Below are 15,850 nucleotides of genomic sequence, written 5' to 3' on the forward strand. Positions count from 1 at the left end.
GGTCTTACATTTCAATATATCAGATTACTTTCTGTGGCTAACTCTGTTATAAATATGCTTTCTGATTCAAAATAATTTATTTCTATGCTTCATATCAGCACTTGGTAGTGATATTTGCCCTCTCCATGTGCAAGAATATTTTGTTCCTGAAGTTATTGTGATATCTATTTTTAAATGCATGCCTAGAAAATTATAGTGTTTCAGACTTGTTTTACTTGTAACTTCCAGAATTTTACTGAGCTTATAACATGGTGAACTTCTGCAATTTCTTATAGCTGAAAGGGAAAAAAAAAAGTGAGGAAAAAGGAAGACTGGAACTTTATCAAAACATGGATTTAAAGTCCATCTAAACACATATCTCATGTAATGATTACTTTTGGTATGATTTGAATATAACTGATGTTTTGAAAGTAGAGCATGGTAGGATATTAAAGATCAGGGAGGTTTTATGACTGACCTTAACTTGAATTATCTTTGCTTAGTCAACAATATTCTTTTGTTTCCAATGTTGTAAGAAAAATGCTGAACAGTTCATTAACATTTAAAGCTTTCTTGTTTTTGCTCTGTGACAGCTAATACAGCTGGTATGACTGAAAAAAAAAGGCCTGAAGGAAACATTTTGTAATCAGTGAGAGGGTATTTTATTCTGTGTGTTGTTTTAGTTCTTTTTTGTCTTTACTGAGATTGCTGAAAACATTGTTAAATTAATGGTCAGCAGTTTTATGAGGACTTACACTCTATGACCTAGTTTCAAAACAAAATGCATTTAACATAGGCCTCCTGATTGTCACCTGAGCTTAAAGTAATGTCTTTCAAATATTATTGACTAGCAACTCCTTCCTACTCAAAACTCAGTTCTTATAGGTATGAGGTTTTTCTTCCTAGTCCACTATTAAGTTCCTGTGGCACGAAGTCCATAGTCTTACTCCATTCTTACGCTATAGAGTGTCACAGCCTCTTGAAAAGCTTTTCTTTTAGAATTCATAAAATATGAATATACTATATTAATGTATATGTATATTCATAGAATACGCATGCAGAGGAAGAAAACATGAGGCAGGGTATTGGTTTTATGTCTTTTACCTGCCTTTTATAAAAAGAGGAAAAATTCCGACCATATGCAAATAGTGGTAGAGAAATTTGTTGAAGGTGGATCTAGAAGGCAGCATTACTAGAAGCATTGATTACAAAACCCTTTCCTGAAATCTAATTTTGTAACTCAAATAGTGAGAGTGCCTGGTATATCTTATCCTTTTAGAGATTGAGAGGTTGACTAACAAAGCAAATTTATTAAAGGAGAAAATAAATTACAGGGAATAAGGAGAGGAGAAATAACAGAAAAAAAGTGAAGGAATATGGTTTTAACAGAAGTCTGTTAAAGAAGTCATTTATTTTCAAGCTCCTAACATGTCTAACCTCCATAAAACTGGTGTAGTATCATTGCTAATTACCTTTAAATTGTATGCTAATATTATATTTTGTGCTTATTTTAGAAATAGGAGAAGGTTAAATTTATTTTCTGGCAGTCTATAATTTATATATTTATTCTTCCATGTTCAATTACATTTTCTGAAGTGCTCTAAGTTTAATAATTCATACTTAACAGCTCTCTGATGAATACACTCAGTGGTAAACAAGATGTGCTATTTCTAAGCTGGTTAAGTTGCATCCTTTTAACCTAACGTCATGTCATGTTGTACACATTCAGTCTTCTGCCTGTTAGGTGTAAATAACACTTCTCTATGTCCTTGGACAATATGTATAAAACTTTTAACATTTGCTGTCTGTCTTGTAATGCAAAAGTCAGTAGAATCTCGCTTACAGAAAAAGTATTTAAAAAATAAAAAATAATAAGTTGTTTCAAGAGGTACTATGGTTTTATCCTAAACACAGGTAATTTCCTAAACACAAGATAGTCTGATTTATGCTTCTGTTCATATTGTCAAAAAATTAGATTATATAAAAGACTAAATAGTAAAAAAAAAGAGCCTTATTGATATATGGTTCTTCATCCATGGAGTTCATTGGTTTAATGCTGCCCGGATGCTGGGTGCCCACCTAAGTTGCTCTATCACTCCCCTCCAAAACTGGACTGAGGAGAGAAAATGTAGGAAAAAGTTCCTGAGTTAAGGGCTGGGATTCATTCACTGGTTACAGTCATGGGCAAAGCAGAATCAGCTGGGGGATATTAATGGAATTTATTGCCAACAAAATCACAGCAGAATAATGACAAGTAAAACAAATCATAAAAACACCTTTTCCCCGCCCCTCCCTCCTTCCCAGCTCTACTTCCTCCCACCCAGTGATGCAGAGAAACAGGTAATGGAGGTGATGGTCAGTTCATCACACATTGTTTCTGCCGCTGCTTGGGGAGACAAATCTTTCTTCATGAACTTCTCCAGTGTAAATCCTTCTCACAGTCTACAGTTCTTCATTAACTGATCAAGAGTGGGTCCCTTTCCACAGGGTGCAGTCCTTCAGGCCCACCCTGCTCCAGCATGGATTCCTCACAGGTCACAAGTCCTACCAGGAAATCTCGTATTCCATGGACTGCAGGGGCACAGCTCCTTCACTGTGGTCTTCACCACAGGCTGCAGGGGAATCTCAACTTCAGCAACTGAAGCACCTCCTCTCTGTCCTTCACCAAAGATCTTTGGTGTCTGCACAGTTGTTCTTCTCACATATTTTCACCCTGCTCTTCTCTGACCAAAATTACATCTGCACAATAATTTTTTTCCCTCTAAATACGTTATTGCAGAGGAGATACCATCAATTCTGGTTGGCTTGACCTTAGCCAGTGGCACATCCATCTTGGATCCAGCTGGCGTTGGCTCTGATGGGCTTGGAGGAAGCTTCTGTCAGCTTCTCACAGAAGCAACCCCTATAGGCCCCCTACTACTACAACCTGGTCAAGTAAACCCAATACATAGAGAAATAAGGCATAGATATCTAGAAATTTTTAAATACTTCCTTTTTAAATGCCAAAGATTCCCAAGAATAATTAAAGAGACTTTCTAAAGAATTTAGCTTACAGAGTTTTAATGTGAATTGTGCTGATAAAGGTTCATGCAGTGCTTTGGTTATTTGTAGATAAAAGACTGGTAAGTCCACTTTCAATATAATAAGAAAACATCACAAGATGAAGATTGTATATCACTCTTTTCCCTCCTTTAACTAGATTTCGAAAGGTAGAGACTTTTGTCACATTCCACTGTCTAAAGAGTGTTGTCCTCAAATGTCTGGTCTTTGGGGAATTTGGAAGATGAGGGTACAGTTCTGATCACGGCCCTTAAGAGGTCTTTAGCTGCCCCACTATCATTGGTCATGCATGTAAATACCTCTAAAATTCTCAGGCTGAATATGTTGAAAACCATATTGTTGCTCTCTGGGTCAGTTCACTGTTGGTATAATACGAAATATAGCACCAACCAATTGCCACTGTATTGCACAAAATCTGAGCTACTAGAAGGCAAATAAAACAAGTACTGTAGTTACAAAAAATCCTCTTTGAGAACTTTGAACTCATGCCTTATGCTTCTCTGAGTATTGTTTTTTGTTTTTTTTCTCTTAAGCATGTTGAAAGCAAACAGTAGAACACATGTTCTGTGATCCCACTCAGTTCAGAAAAGAATTTTGCTGTCAGAGTATTGGCATCATTTTTAATTCACTCAGAAAAAGTATAAGTAGTCCAGATTTATTGGCTTGAATCTTGATGAATGATTTCACACATTAATTTTGGACAGCATGGTCACTTTTAAATCTAATAATGTGTTAATTTCTTCTTTATCAATTGGTTTACATAATTTCCATTCACCAAAAAATTACAGAAATAAAGTGATAGACAAAAGTTTGTTTTTCTACTGAAGTTGATAAGAGCTTACCTGAACTGCTTCCACTTTGGTTTTCCAACAGAGTGATTTTGCTTTTCTGATCTGATGATTCCTTAGGCACATGGCAGATTAATCTTAGAGACATCATTTGGTGAGGTTGGCTGTTCAAGGCCATTAGCTTTTCTCACATATTGCTTTGCCAAAAAAACTTGCTAGTGAGGGAGCCTTTCATTTCTTTAATTTCTGATTTCCAAAGAGAGGACAGATTTTTGAATTTACAAAGCCATTGGGTTTTCTTCTGATTAAATGGCAAGAAAGATGAATTAATTATCCCTCCTCAGATGGAGCTTCCATATCAATAAAGTTTTTATTTTTTTGTCTCATATTAGTTAAACCATAAGGTTACAAAGATAGATATTTTACTTTAGGATTGGGTAGTAACAAGCTTCAGCTGTTGAAATAGGTTAGTTGAGGAGAAAATACATTCCCAAAACCTTTCTGGTGACTTGCAAATATGTCTTCTTTCATATTAAAACATCAATCAAGTATTTGTCTTTACCGCTTTGTATACTCAACAGAAGGCTATGTAGCTTTCTCTTACTTCAGTACAAAGTATCCTAGTCCTACAAAATATTTGTATGCTACTGTTTCACTGGAGATTTGAGAGGATGCTTACTTCAACAACAGAATAACTAAGCAAATTAATTTTAACGGTGTTTTCTTTGAAACTCTATGAATAATAGAATGTATTCAATTAAAGTATTGGAAACCATTTTGTGGTTTTTTGGGCGTTTTTTGTTTGTTTGTTTTTTGGGGGTCTTTGGGGTTTTTTTTGTGTTTGTTTGTTTGTTTTTCCTTACAGCAATCCATCCCATTGGCATGACTATCACATTGCACTTGTAGGCCCTCTCAATGCCAAATAATTTTCAGGACTGCATGTCGTTTTCTGAAGCTTTCTTGCCATCCTATATACATCATTGAGATTACATTGCTGCTGATATTGGCTAGGGAATATTTACTCCAGACTTATGCCAAAATGAAGTAAACTAACAAAAAACAAACAAACAGTTACATGAATGTTGCCATATTATATTCTTTCTCCAAATTATTGAAAGTGCTCTGTTCCTCTTCAGGTCTCTTTGTCAACAGGTGGAAAAGATGGATCAAGTAGTTCCACAGATCAGATCACTGACAAAGCTGGGCAGATAACTTGATATTCTGATTCCAAGACCAGCAATGCCTCTTTTTGACTGTGTCATTGTTATTAGTAGTATGAGTAACATCAGTATTGCTGTTCTGTTTTTATGGTTTAATCACCATCTGTGATCAGATGGTATGATCAGGTGGTATGAACCACCATACACAGGGAATTCACAAAGTTAAAACTCTCCTCTAGGAAATACCAGCTAGAGAAACAGATGAGCAGTGGAAGGACAAAGAGTGAGACAGCAAGACGTTGTCATTCACTGCAGGAAAAAAGACTGAGGCAAAAATTAAAGAAAACCAGGAAATTATAAGAGTACAAAAAGAATAGTGGGGAAATGCAGTTGCTGTTCCTTGGATGGAATGTGGTCAACACACCTGATTTCCCACACACAATATATGTGTGTGGGAAGGGAGGGATAAAACTGACAGTTGAGCAGAGTGGAGAAATGGTGACCAAGCTCTGTTGAAATCTTTGCAGAGGAGGGAATTCAATTATACTCTTTAACTGATAAGACACTTATTAGCTGCCTACTAAGCGAGATAAAAAGAGATGTCTTGCTGTTGAACGAGAAACCAGGGTGAAATCATTCTCATAATGTATAATTCTGATGCCCATCTCCATCCCAAGGTTACCACAGATGTAATACTGATCCTCACCTCCATCCCAAAGCTACCTGTCTCCAGGGTATGAGCAGCCCTCTCTGAGAATGATGTATGCCTAGAGTCACTCAAGCTCCACCTAGACACAAAGAAATATTATAAAAGTAAGTTAATAATTGGGAGAAGTAAAGGGAGACTCCATGATAACTGCCAGGATCAGTTGACAAGCTGAACATGTCTTCTCCCCCATGAAGATGTCTATCGGGCAAGAATCACACGCTATGCACACTGAATTATTATCTCTAGCTGACTCTTTCAGGGAATTAGAGCTTATCCATACATTGCTTTGAGTATGTTTTTTCAGTCAAATACTATCACCAGCAACCTTTGGACCTTAACTTGTTACAATTTTCTATTTTACTAATAATTTTATTCTATAAATTGCTCATGTGAGTCCTTCAAGGGTGCTGGCAGTCACTGGCAGTGACATTCTGGACTGTGGGGACCTGGGAGGGGTCTCTCCTGTGCTGTTGGTGTGTGTCCTTGAACAAGTTAGTTGAACTGCCTTCCATTCCAGTGGACTGCTCAGTGGAGAGTCCCCATAGTGGGATACTGACAAACTGGCTGGGCACAAGGATCTTGGCTTTCCTGAGGTCTTGACGCACAAATCAAGCGCAAGCGGCTTGAGGAAATCTTCCCTTTCGTTGGACCTGCAGCATGGCCTCCCCAGACCATCAGTCTTTATATTGTAGGTGAGGCCAGACTTCCAGACTGCCAGTCAGCCACAGCTTTGGTCTGTATTTGCTTTACCTCTTCATGAATGCAAAATTGACCAGAAGGCAACATAAATCTTTTCAGTTTCTGAAGTTGTGTTTTTTGTAGTACACAAAATCCAAACTGAAGTAAGACAACTCTTAATACACATGAGGCTAATTGGCTAAATTAGACCGATTAGAATGAATGCCATTGACAGATGCCCCCTGGGTTTCTATCTTGCTTTCAGATGTAGTCAATTGGATTTTCATCCATATTCACTATAGGTGTTAAATTCAGAGAGCTTTTCCTTTCTGATTTCTCTGCATATAACTACCTGTTCCCAGAAAGACAAGCAGTATTTATTGTCCGTTACGTCTGTTTATTTCCAAGGAATAATGGCTTCTGAATATTTAAATAATTCCACATTTTGTAGTAGCTATTTGAATTAAAATCCCTTCATGGAGATGCTTTGTGCATGAGCCAAACTGGCCTACATTATTCTGAGCCCCAGTAAAGTATATTGACCTGTGCTAAGCTACAGTAAAAAAATATGTCATACGTACTATATTAACCTATTTTTTTATGATCAGCTGGCTACTACGTATCATTTTTTTTTATATTACTTTATTCTGTTATCACATGCTAACTTCCACTGAAAGATAAGTCACAAATTACTAGAAATGGAAAGGGAAAAAACATGAATAAATATCCAGACAGAATCTATAGCTGCATCAACAGGTTGTATATCCTATGAGAGCTTTATTCATGTTTTCCTCACATCTTGAACAGGAAAAGTTAATGTGTTGATTAACTGAAAATTTCTTATTAATCTTATCACTTATGTGTTTAATCTCTCCCCTTAATAACTGTTTCTTTATATTTGAATAAGAAGATGAGGCCAGGCCAGGCCGAGCACTGCAGCCTGTTGGAAAAGTGTTCTACAGGATGGAAATATATTACCTGAAAGGAAATTGTATTCCAGTAGCAACTGGTAAAACATTTTTCAAATCATTAGATTATCTATGAAATACTAAAAACACCAGAAAAATCTTGATATTTTTAACCTTTTTTTTTTTTTTGGCACAGCCCTTTTCTATGATTCAATAAAATCTGAAGCATCAGCAAGACAAAATATTTCAAAACAAGAAGATTATGGTTAATTTGGATTGTACCTGCAGTCACTGAAGTCAGTAAAGCTACAGATAGCCCCATAGTCTGAGGAAAGTATAATAATTTAATTTTGATAGCCTGAAAATTCCGTATGCTATTTATTTTAATGAGAAACTGTTGCTTGTGTTTTGGTTTGGTTTGGTTTTGTTCTCCAGGCAGTATTTTAGCACTGGTACCTCATCAAATGAAAATCTTTCCTAACACTAGCTGTGTTTAGCATGTGCACAGAAATTATCTTTATGAGCAAGGGTACTATTCAGTAAAGCAAAGTTGTGTGTACTATGTGATAGTAAGTAAGTAGCTTATGCCATTAAAAACATCCAATTAAGCTACTTGCATTACCATTCTAAGAGATTGTGTCTCCCACAACAGGAAAGTCAGTAGAAGAGATTGTGTAAAAAAGAAAAGGTATCCAACTTAAAGCAACAATCTCCCATCCTGATGATGTAAGTGATCATTTATCTGTCTCCCCTAAAATGTATAAATCTTGACAGCTCCTGAAAGCCATAGGGAGATCTGCCAAGTACTTCAACACGACGAAGATTTTGCCTAGCATTTTGTAGGTGAATCAGTAAACACTTCTTTGTCCATAAAATTTCAACAGTCTGATGACAAAAATGAAGGATATTCTGATCATTAAGGAAATAGAAGGACATTAAAATTCAGAATGAGTATTCTTGTCAGACTCAAATGGTCTAATGTGACTTGAATATCTGGCTCAATATCACACTATCTTAATTTATTAGTAGTTAGTCTCAAAGAGAGGAAAAGCTATCAGTGTATGAGGAATACTAAGGCAGAGCAGTAATTAAAATGCTGCATTAAATGTCAGTGCACATAGGGGCATTTTGTACTTGGGCTCTTTTACTTTGCAATTTTTCCTTCTTTTTCTCAACATAAAGATCATGATATAAATAATTGTGGTGAAACTGAGTTATAGGTAACAAACCTTGACAATTCTAAAATATTATTTCATTAAATGTGTAAAAATGGCTGATAGTAGTGCCAGAATATTTCAAGAATTTAAGATTGGACCCATGTCATTATCTGAATGATGTTAATGGCATCTTAACTATGGAATTTGTGAGTTTGTGCTTCAAAATGACAGACCAGTTTAACTGCAGTCTGTTGATCCTCTGTTTATCTTTTTCTTCACAGCTTCTTGACATCAAAGAGAGGGAGAACTTCAGTACTTTCTTTTTGCTCTTAACAGTACAGAAAATGGTGGGTTTGGAGTCAAAATAGAAGAAAAGTCAGGATATACATGGACGGTATGGTTTTGACTAAAGAAAAACAAACCCAAAACAATCAATGAAAAAGGTCAGCTCATTCAAACATAAGCATTTCAGCAAGAATACCAATTTTAACATTGACAAAAACATAACCCCAAACCACAACAACTTCACAGGTCTCAGGCAGAATGACGTAGGCAGTCAAGACATAATCAGAAAGGAATATGTGAATAGAATGACAAGGTCTTTTAGCCTTAGTGAGGAAAAAACAAGATCTAATTACCTACTGTGTTCAAATTTGACATGACATGATTTTGCTTTGGTGGACAATGAAATTCTGACTTTGACTGAGAAACTGGTGAATAGAAGAAGAAAGTAAAAGCCTCGATTTTTTTTTTTTATGAATAGTGGTTCAGCATTCAGCACAAGTTTATGACCTTAGTTAATCATCCAAATGTTAAATTCCATTTACCCTTAGATAATTTCTAGGAACAGGAATTTCAATTTGATAACATCACTTAAAAAAATTCACAGAAGTCACAGTCCTTGAAGCACTTATAACAGCTTTTAAGCTACTTTGGGTCAAAACACAACACCAATTTGTTTTCATAGTGGGCGCAATATTAAAAGTTTTGCCTGAGCCTAAATAATTTTCCTACCTCAGTCATTGATGGGGATAGACAAAGTTTTTGAGAGTAGGATTACTTTTTTCCAGATACTCTCTGATTAAAAAAAGGTACTTTAAAAGAAATGGTTTGGGAGTGGAATGTTTAAATATACATATAATTTTATATCATATGTGTTCATTTATGAAGAGTGTCTGCAACACACTACTGTGGCCTCAAATGAGATTTTCTTCTGATTTCCAAAAAATTCTTATGCCAATTTCTTCCTTCATTGTGTTTGATTAGATATATAAAATATCTTCACATAAAGATTCCTTTACAATCTTGTGTCATATAATGATGAGGTAAATTAAAATTTTTCAACCAATATATTTCTGTAGGCAATTGCATGGTCTAAAGTTTCTCAGATTTTATGTACCATAGGGAAAAAATTTCTTTCTTTTGTGAAAAAAAGGTAAATTATAGTTGCAAAATAAAACTTGTGTTTTGTAGATTTTTTTCATCCCCTTCATGTAGAAAATAGAGTATATTGTGTACTGAGATTACCCTAGTTCAAAGAACAAAAGTTAAAGAAGAAATTTATTTAAAAAAAAAACAGTGAACACTAAAATACATTTTTAGCTGCATTAAAAATTAACTGAAGAATAATTCTTTGTGTGGAAGGAATCATTCTGGGGTCAAAATATATCTTAGGATGTATCTGAAAAACTTAGATGTAGATCTGACAAACTTAAGGACAGCATAATTAAGAAAGTAATTTGTAGAGCTGTTAGTATCTGGTAGACTTTCCCATTTCTGTCAAATAAATAAAGCAGCATTTCTATCTTTAACAATTCACTTTTAGAGTCACAGACCACTAAAAATATATTTGACCCCTTCTGTCACTAATGAGGTGAAGACAATGATGCCTCCAAGCAGCATAGATTCTAAAGTAGACAAAAAATCTATATGTAAAAAATTAAAATCAGTCACGTGATGGACTGCAACCAAGAATTTAATACTAGATTTGATATAGGTAATTGTATTCACCTTTCAACTCTTTAAGGATCTTAAAAGCCAATATAATGGTATGCTTTATTTATAATTATATTTATTTCCTTTTCAGAATGACAAGCTACGACTTTTCTTTATACCACACAAGAGTATTTATCCATAAAAATAGGATGCTGCAATTTTATAACAGGCTTTCATCCAAAATCTCTAAAAGAATGAAATTATAGGAAACATTTTTTATCAATTATTGCTAGCACCTGAATGGTAAACAGGAAAAAATTGAGAAAAGGCCTTAACGGAAAAGGGACATTGCAATGAATCATCCCTCTCTCTTTCAAAGCAACAAACAAAATAAGGAGTAAAAAGGAAGTTGGGTTTTTCTCCTTTAATTTTTAGAGAGTAGGAGAAATTTCAGTTGATACCATCAAAGTTTATGAGTCCTACCATGACTGTACTAAGCAGCCATCAGAACTAAAAGGCTTAGGAAGTCCAGTGCTAGGTCTTAGCAGGAACACACCCTAGAGTAAGTACACTAATTTTACTTTGAATAAGGAATAGAATGCCCATTGTTTGACTCTGTTGAATTCAGTAGATTCCACAGTGGTCAAAACAGACTAAGAAGTCTTTACCTTAAGTCTTCTTCAAACAGCTTAATTTTATGTAGGGGTATTTTAGTAGCAGTCTTAAAACTGCACTTTTCAAGATTGTTGGAAATCTCAATTTAAAATAAGGCCATTCAATTAGCATATGGAAGAAGGAAAGACATGCTTTTCACTGTAAGATGGGAGTGACTGCAATATTTGACATGTTTTTTATCTAGGATTTGTGGCCTTTATTTAGATACTGAAGCTCTTCAGGAAGTTAAATAAATAAATATGATTGGAAGTCTTTTTAAAGTGTTGTTCTAATTAATTTGCCCAAATAATTTCATTACCTTTCCAGAACAGAGAATTTTTTTTTCATTTAATATTATTTAGTCAGTAGAATATACTTTATGACATCCAGCTATGCAACATAAATAAGACTCAGCAAAAGAATTTGAATCAGATTACAAATTGTAAAACCTATAGCCATGGTAATTTTTTGGTGAGCATTATATAGTGTGTATATTACACACACCCTTATGTATATGCTATAGTAATATCTGTCATCGGACATAAAGGATTTCCACCTTCCTTTCTTACTGCAACAATACAATCAGTAGGTAAGCATGTAGAACATAACAGGAAACAATTACATTAGAACTGTGAAACTGAAAGCATATATATGCAATAATTTTTATGGTATCAGAATAAAGCTTTTTTTTTTTTTTTTTTACTGTAGAAAGTACACCAAAAAAACCCCCACCCTAACATAGTTTCCTAATAGTGGAGGTTTTGGGGATTTTTACAGATACAGAAGTTGTAAAACCAAAGAAATTGAGCTGTTTACTCTAAGCCACATTTAAATCTCCTGTGAATGTCATGTGCTAAAATCAGCATTTTTGACATCTTAATCCAGATGCATAATTGTCTTTCGACAAAGAACAAGGAGATTAATGAAAAACGGTTCTCTCAAAACCTTGCTGATTTAATACCTGCTTAAATTCTGCAGCATATCTTGTTCTCATTAAACTGTATACACATGTTTGGGGGTTTTTTTTTCTATTTTTTAATATTTTTTATTGAAAATCTTACATGTATGACTAAAAGTCATGGACGATATCTGTCAGTTCCATTACAAAATCTGTCATATATATATATATATATGCCTATATATATATATTTCAAACAACTAGAAGCAAATCTACTGAATTATGAAACAATGATTGTCTATTAAAATGTAACTCAAATTAAGTATGTTGTAGATGGTTAAAATTATTTTTCTTTTCTGTTGGAGCTGAAGGCCACTTTCACATAGATAATTGATAATGCTGGGCTGCAAAAATTACAAAGCCGTAATGATAATTTCCCATCTCCCAGCCTCACATCATTCATACATTAGGATTTCAGTACAAGGATCCTTCTCTCAGAAAGAAGTACTTTTAGAGTGAGCATCATCCTCTGTGGAGCACCTTCTGTTCACAAACACAGTTCTGTAAACAATTCTGTGTACCTCTCAATAATTGCAGGCAGGTCAAGTCATTTCAAGTTAGGTACAAGCAAAAATTTTGCAGGAACAGATTCTAATTTAGGAACTCATCTACATTTTATCTAAAACAAAAAAAAAAAAAAATCTGAAATAATACCTAAACCCACTATTTTACTTGAATATATGCCTTATTATCTAGTAATAAATCATGAAAGATGGAAGTATAAATATTGTCAGAATCATAAAAAATTGTCTTAGTCTAAGAAATACTACTTCAAAATCATACAGTATATTAACCAACAATAGTTGTCCTTCTGTTTTGGCACTCCTGAACCAGCATAGAAATTCTGTGTAGTGAGTTAACACCTTGGGGAAATAATACTTATGTGCAGCAGGATCTAAAGATGACTTCTGAAGTTAATAGCATACATTGCTTAACATAAGAAAAAAATAGAAAAATCTTTTACTGTGATTCATCAGCAGCAAAAGAGAAGGGGAAGGAGAAAAGCAAGGTGTTTACAGTCTTTGAAGCATATAGCATGTTTAACCTTGAAAATTAAATCTTGCATTAAAGATACTCCCAGCTACCTCTGCAGTCTTCTTTCAAAAATTTCAATGTACAAATGTTTTCTTTAAATGTCTCAGACTTTGTAATGGCTCAGCAGAACAACTGCACATCCTTGGAGTTGCTCTCCTTTCTGTGGGATGAATGGTGGGTGGCATTGTTTACTGTAATTTCTCCGCTTCCATGCTTCATTTCCTACATTTATCTGAGACTGGAGAAAAATCAGCATGTTCTGACAAGTCTAAAACTATGAGGCAGTAAAATGGACCTGAATTTAGTGGAGATTGGAGTTCCAAAATAAATATAACACTTTATGTCAAACGATAATAAAAAAGGATAAATTCTCCTGTACAAATCAGAAGAGAGGATAAAAAATAGCAAATAGATAGCAACACCTTTTCTATGCCTACATGGGCATCACAAAACTTCCCAGTCTTAAGACTACAACTCCATATTTATCATTTTATGTGGATTTTAATCTACTTTGTAAGTTGATGGAACACTGTGGAATTTCATAGTACGAACAATAATTTCTCAAAAAACTACCCAGAAAATTAGACTGAATTCTAATTAAATAGCTCTGAGAACAAACAAGGAGAAAAAGAAAAAAAGCCCACATTTCCTGGGCTTTTGTTTGTTTTCATCAGTCCTTCTGTTTTTGTTCTAGTAAGCTGTATGTATACAGTAAAGAAAATTTGCTAAACAAAACCTTGCCTGTGTAAATACCATGTACAGTAAAACTGTATTGAGTTATAGATTTGAAAATTTATTTCTTCTTAAAACAGAGACTCTGTATTCTCTATATAGCAATATTGTGAAGACATCTACAGAGTATCACCAGCTCACTGAGGTGACTACATAACATAATCTTGAAAGTGAGTTGCCTCTGCAGGTATTTGAGGGTTGCTATCTATTTGAACGTGGCTGAGCATTTCATTTTATCAAAAATGCCACCAAATGCTCATATTCTGTGTGGTCAGTGCAGTTCCTAGGACAAGTCTAATGAAGATATATATATGTTCCACCAAGGCGAAAAAAAACCCAAAAAACCTAAAACCTTAAAAATGGAGAAATATTTACAACTTTCCTCAGTCTGTTAGGTTGAGTTTTCTGTTTTAATATTCTTCAGTGCATTTTCAGAGAAAGGATCCAAGGCTAGGAGTACAAGCAGTCTGGTCCGGTCCCGTACATATCTGCAAGCCTTTTAAAACGAGGGCCCCAGTCACTGAGGTAATCGTAGTTCTGGTCAGAGTTTGAGCTGATGGAATCTAAAGAACTGAGCGACTCCGCCACCGAGCCGTTCCCCTCAAATGCGTACGTCTGCAGGGAGTCGTAGGGCGGCGCGCAGGGGTCCACGTCAGCTTCTTTTAGTCTCTCCCAGATAAATTCCCTAAAAATGACATTATCCGGGATGCTTTTAAAAGTTGGTCTGCTCAAGAACTGAATCTCAGGTGTCACGTCCCTTCTGGTCTTGGTGTCTCGCATGATGTTGAGGTTCCTCAAGGCAGCCATGTCAAAAGCCTCTGTGTCTTCTTCTCCACCGCCCTCATCATCGTACCTGACAATGTTTTCTCTGATATCTCTCTCTTCATCAAAAATGAGGGGCTCTTTTTTCCTTCGCCTCATGGTGACAATCAGCAAGACAAGAACTGGAACAAAGGAAAACTAGAGTTTTAGCAGTGCTGAAGCTTTCTTGTATTTTTCCTAATGTTGGAAGTACTCATTAATTTATATGGCAAAGACCCAAGGAAATAGCAAGCAATTTATGCAGTTAGATGTGAAACCTAGCAGACTATGAAATAACGTTTAAACCATAAGCTTTTTAGGTGCTAAAGAATCTATTTCCCAAATCATTCAGGATTAGCATCTTCATCTCTAATTCTAATACCCTGTATTGTCTGTTAAACATAAATTTCAATACTGGTGCAGTCTGACTATGAAAATATCACAGCCAACAAACTATAATAATTTTAAAATATACACATATATATACCCTTTCCTGAACTCTTAAATGCCCAAGTGATGAAAGCACATCCATAAATTGATAGAATAGAATTTAAAAACCATGGTTTGGGAAGTGACTGAATTAAAGTGTATGACCAGTATCTGCTGAATAAAAATAAAGTTAAAAAAATTTAAGCAATGTGTAAAGTAAGATTGTATTCGTTCATGGAATAAAACCACCTCTATATAAGACCTCACTTTCCTGTAAAATGCTAAGTACTACACTTGAGATTTATGCCTTACATCTAATGAGAACTGCTAGGGTTAGAGTTTACTGGATGAACCAGTACTAGAAATGCAATTGGTTATTTAATTTTAACTCATAAAATTTCTTTCAGCTTGAAAGTTTATACTAAACTGCAGTGGCAGCCAAAAGCACTGCAAGAAACTAGCTCAAGGCTCCTCTTGTTCTAATACAGTTTTGGTAGAGTAACATCACTGGCGACACAAAAAATATGGAAGCAATACTATGAATATTGCACCCATCTGTGGGACATGATGGAGTGTGAATCATCCTCCTGGAAAATAATTAATACTATATTGTAGCATCTGGATAACAGTTGCTGAGTTAATGACACTCCTAGGAAATCACAGGCATCACTATGATTGTAAAAATCACAGTACGTTGAAAAGTGTCATTCCACATTTAATTAATCTCTTCTGATTTTATGATTATTTTTAATGTTAAGAATTGTGATTATATGCATTGATAATGTCATCAATCTTTACTTACAGTGCCAATTAAATGCTGTAGAAACATATGGAAAAGCAAAAGCTAAAAGGTGATAGAGATAAAAT

General features: G+C 34.9%; 1 protein-coding gene across 2 annotated transcripts in view; it reads right to left on the minus strand.

The window, feature by feature from the left end:
• Positions 1–3,022: 3,022 nt before the first annotated feature.
• Positions 3,023–15,850, minus strand: part of CDH7 (cadherin 7) — a 92,342-nt gene continuing 79,514 nt past the window's right edge. For both annotated transcript variants that reach the window (XM_014870889.2, XM_088172737.1), the window contains exon 12: positions 3,023–14,697. In XM_014870889.2, the coding sequence (XP_014726375.1) occupies positions 14,204–14,697 (494 nt within the window). In that variant the 3' untranslated portion in view covers positions 3,023–14,203. The remainder of the gene's footprint in view (positions 14,698–15,850) is intronic.

The sequence above is a fragment of the Sturnus vulgaris genome, chromosome 1, assembly GCF_052056855.1.
Source record: "Sturnus vulgaris isolate bStuVul1 chromosome 1, bStuVul1.hap1, whole genome shotgun sequence".
Taxonomy (NCBI): domain Eukaryota; kingdom Metazoa; phylum Chordata; class Aves; order Passeriformes; family Sturnidae; genus Sturnus; species Sturnus vulgaris.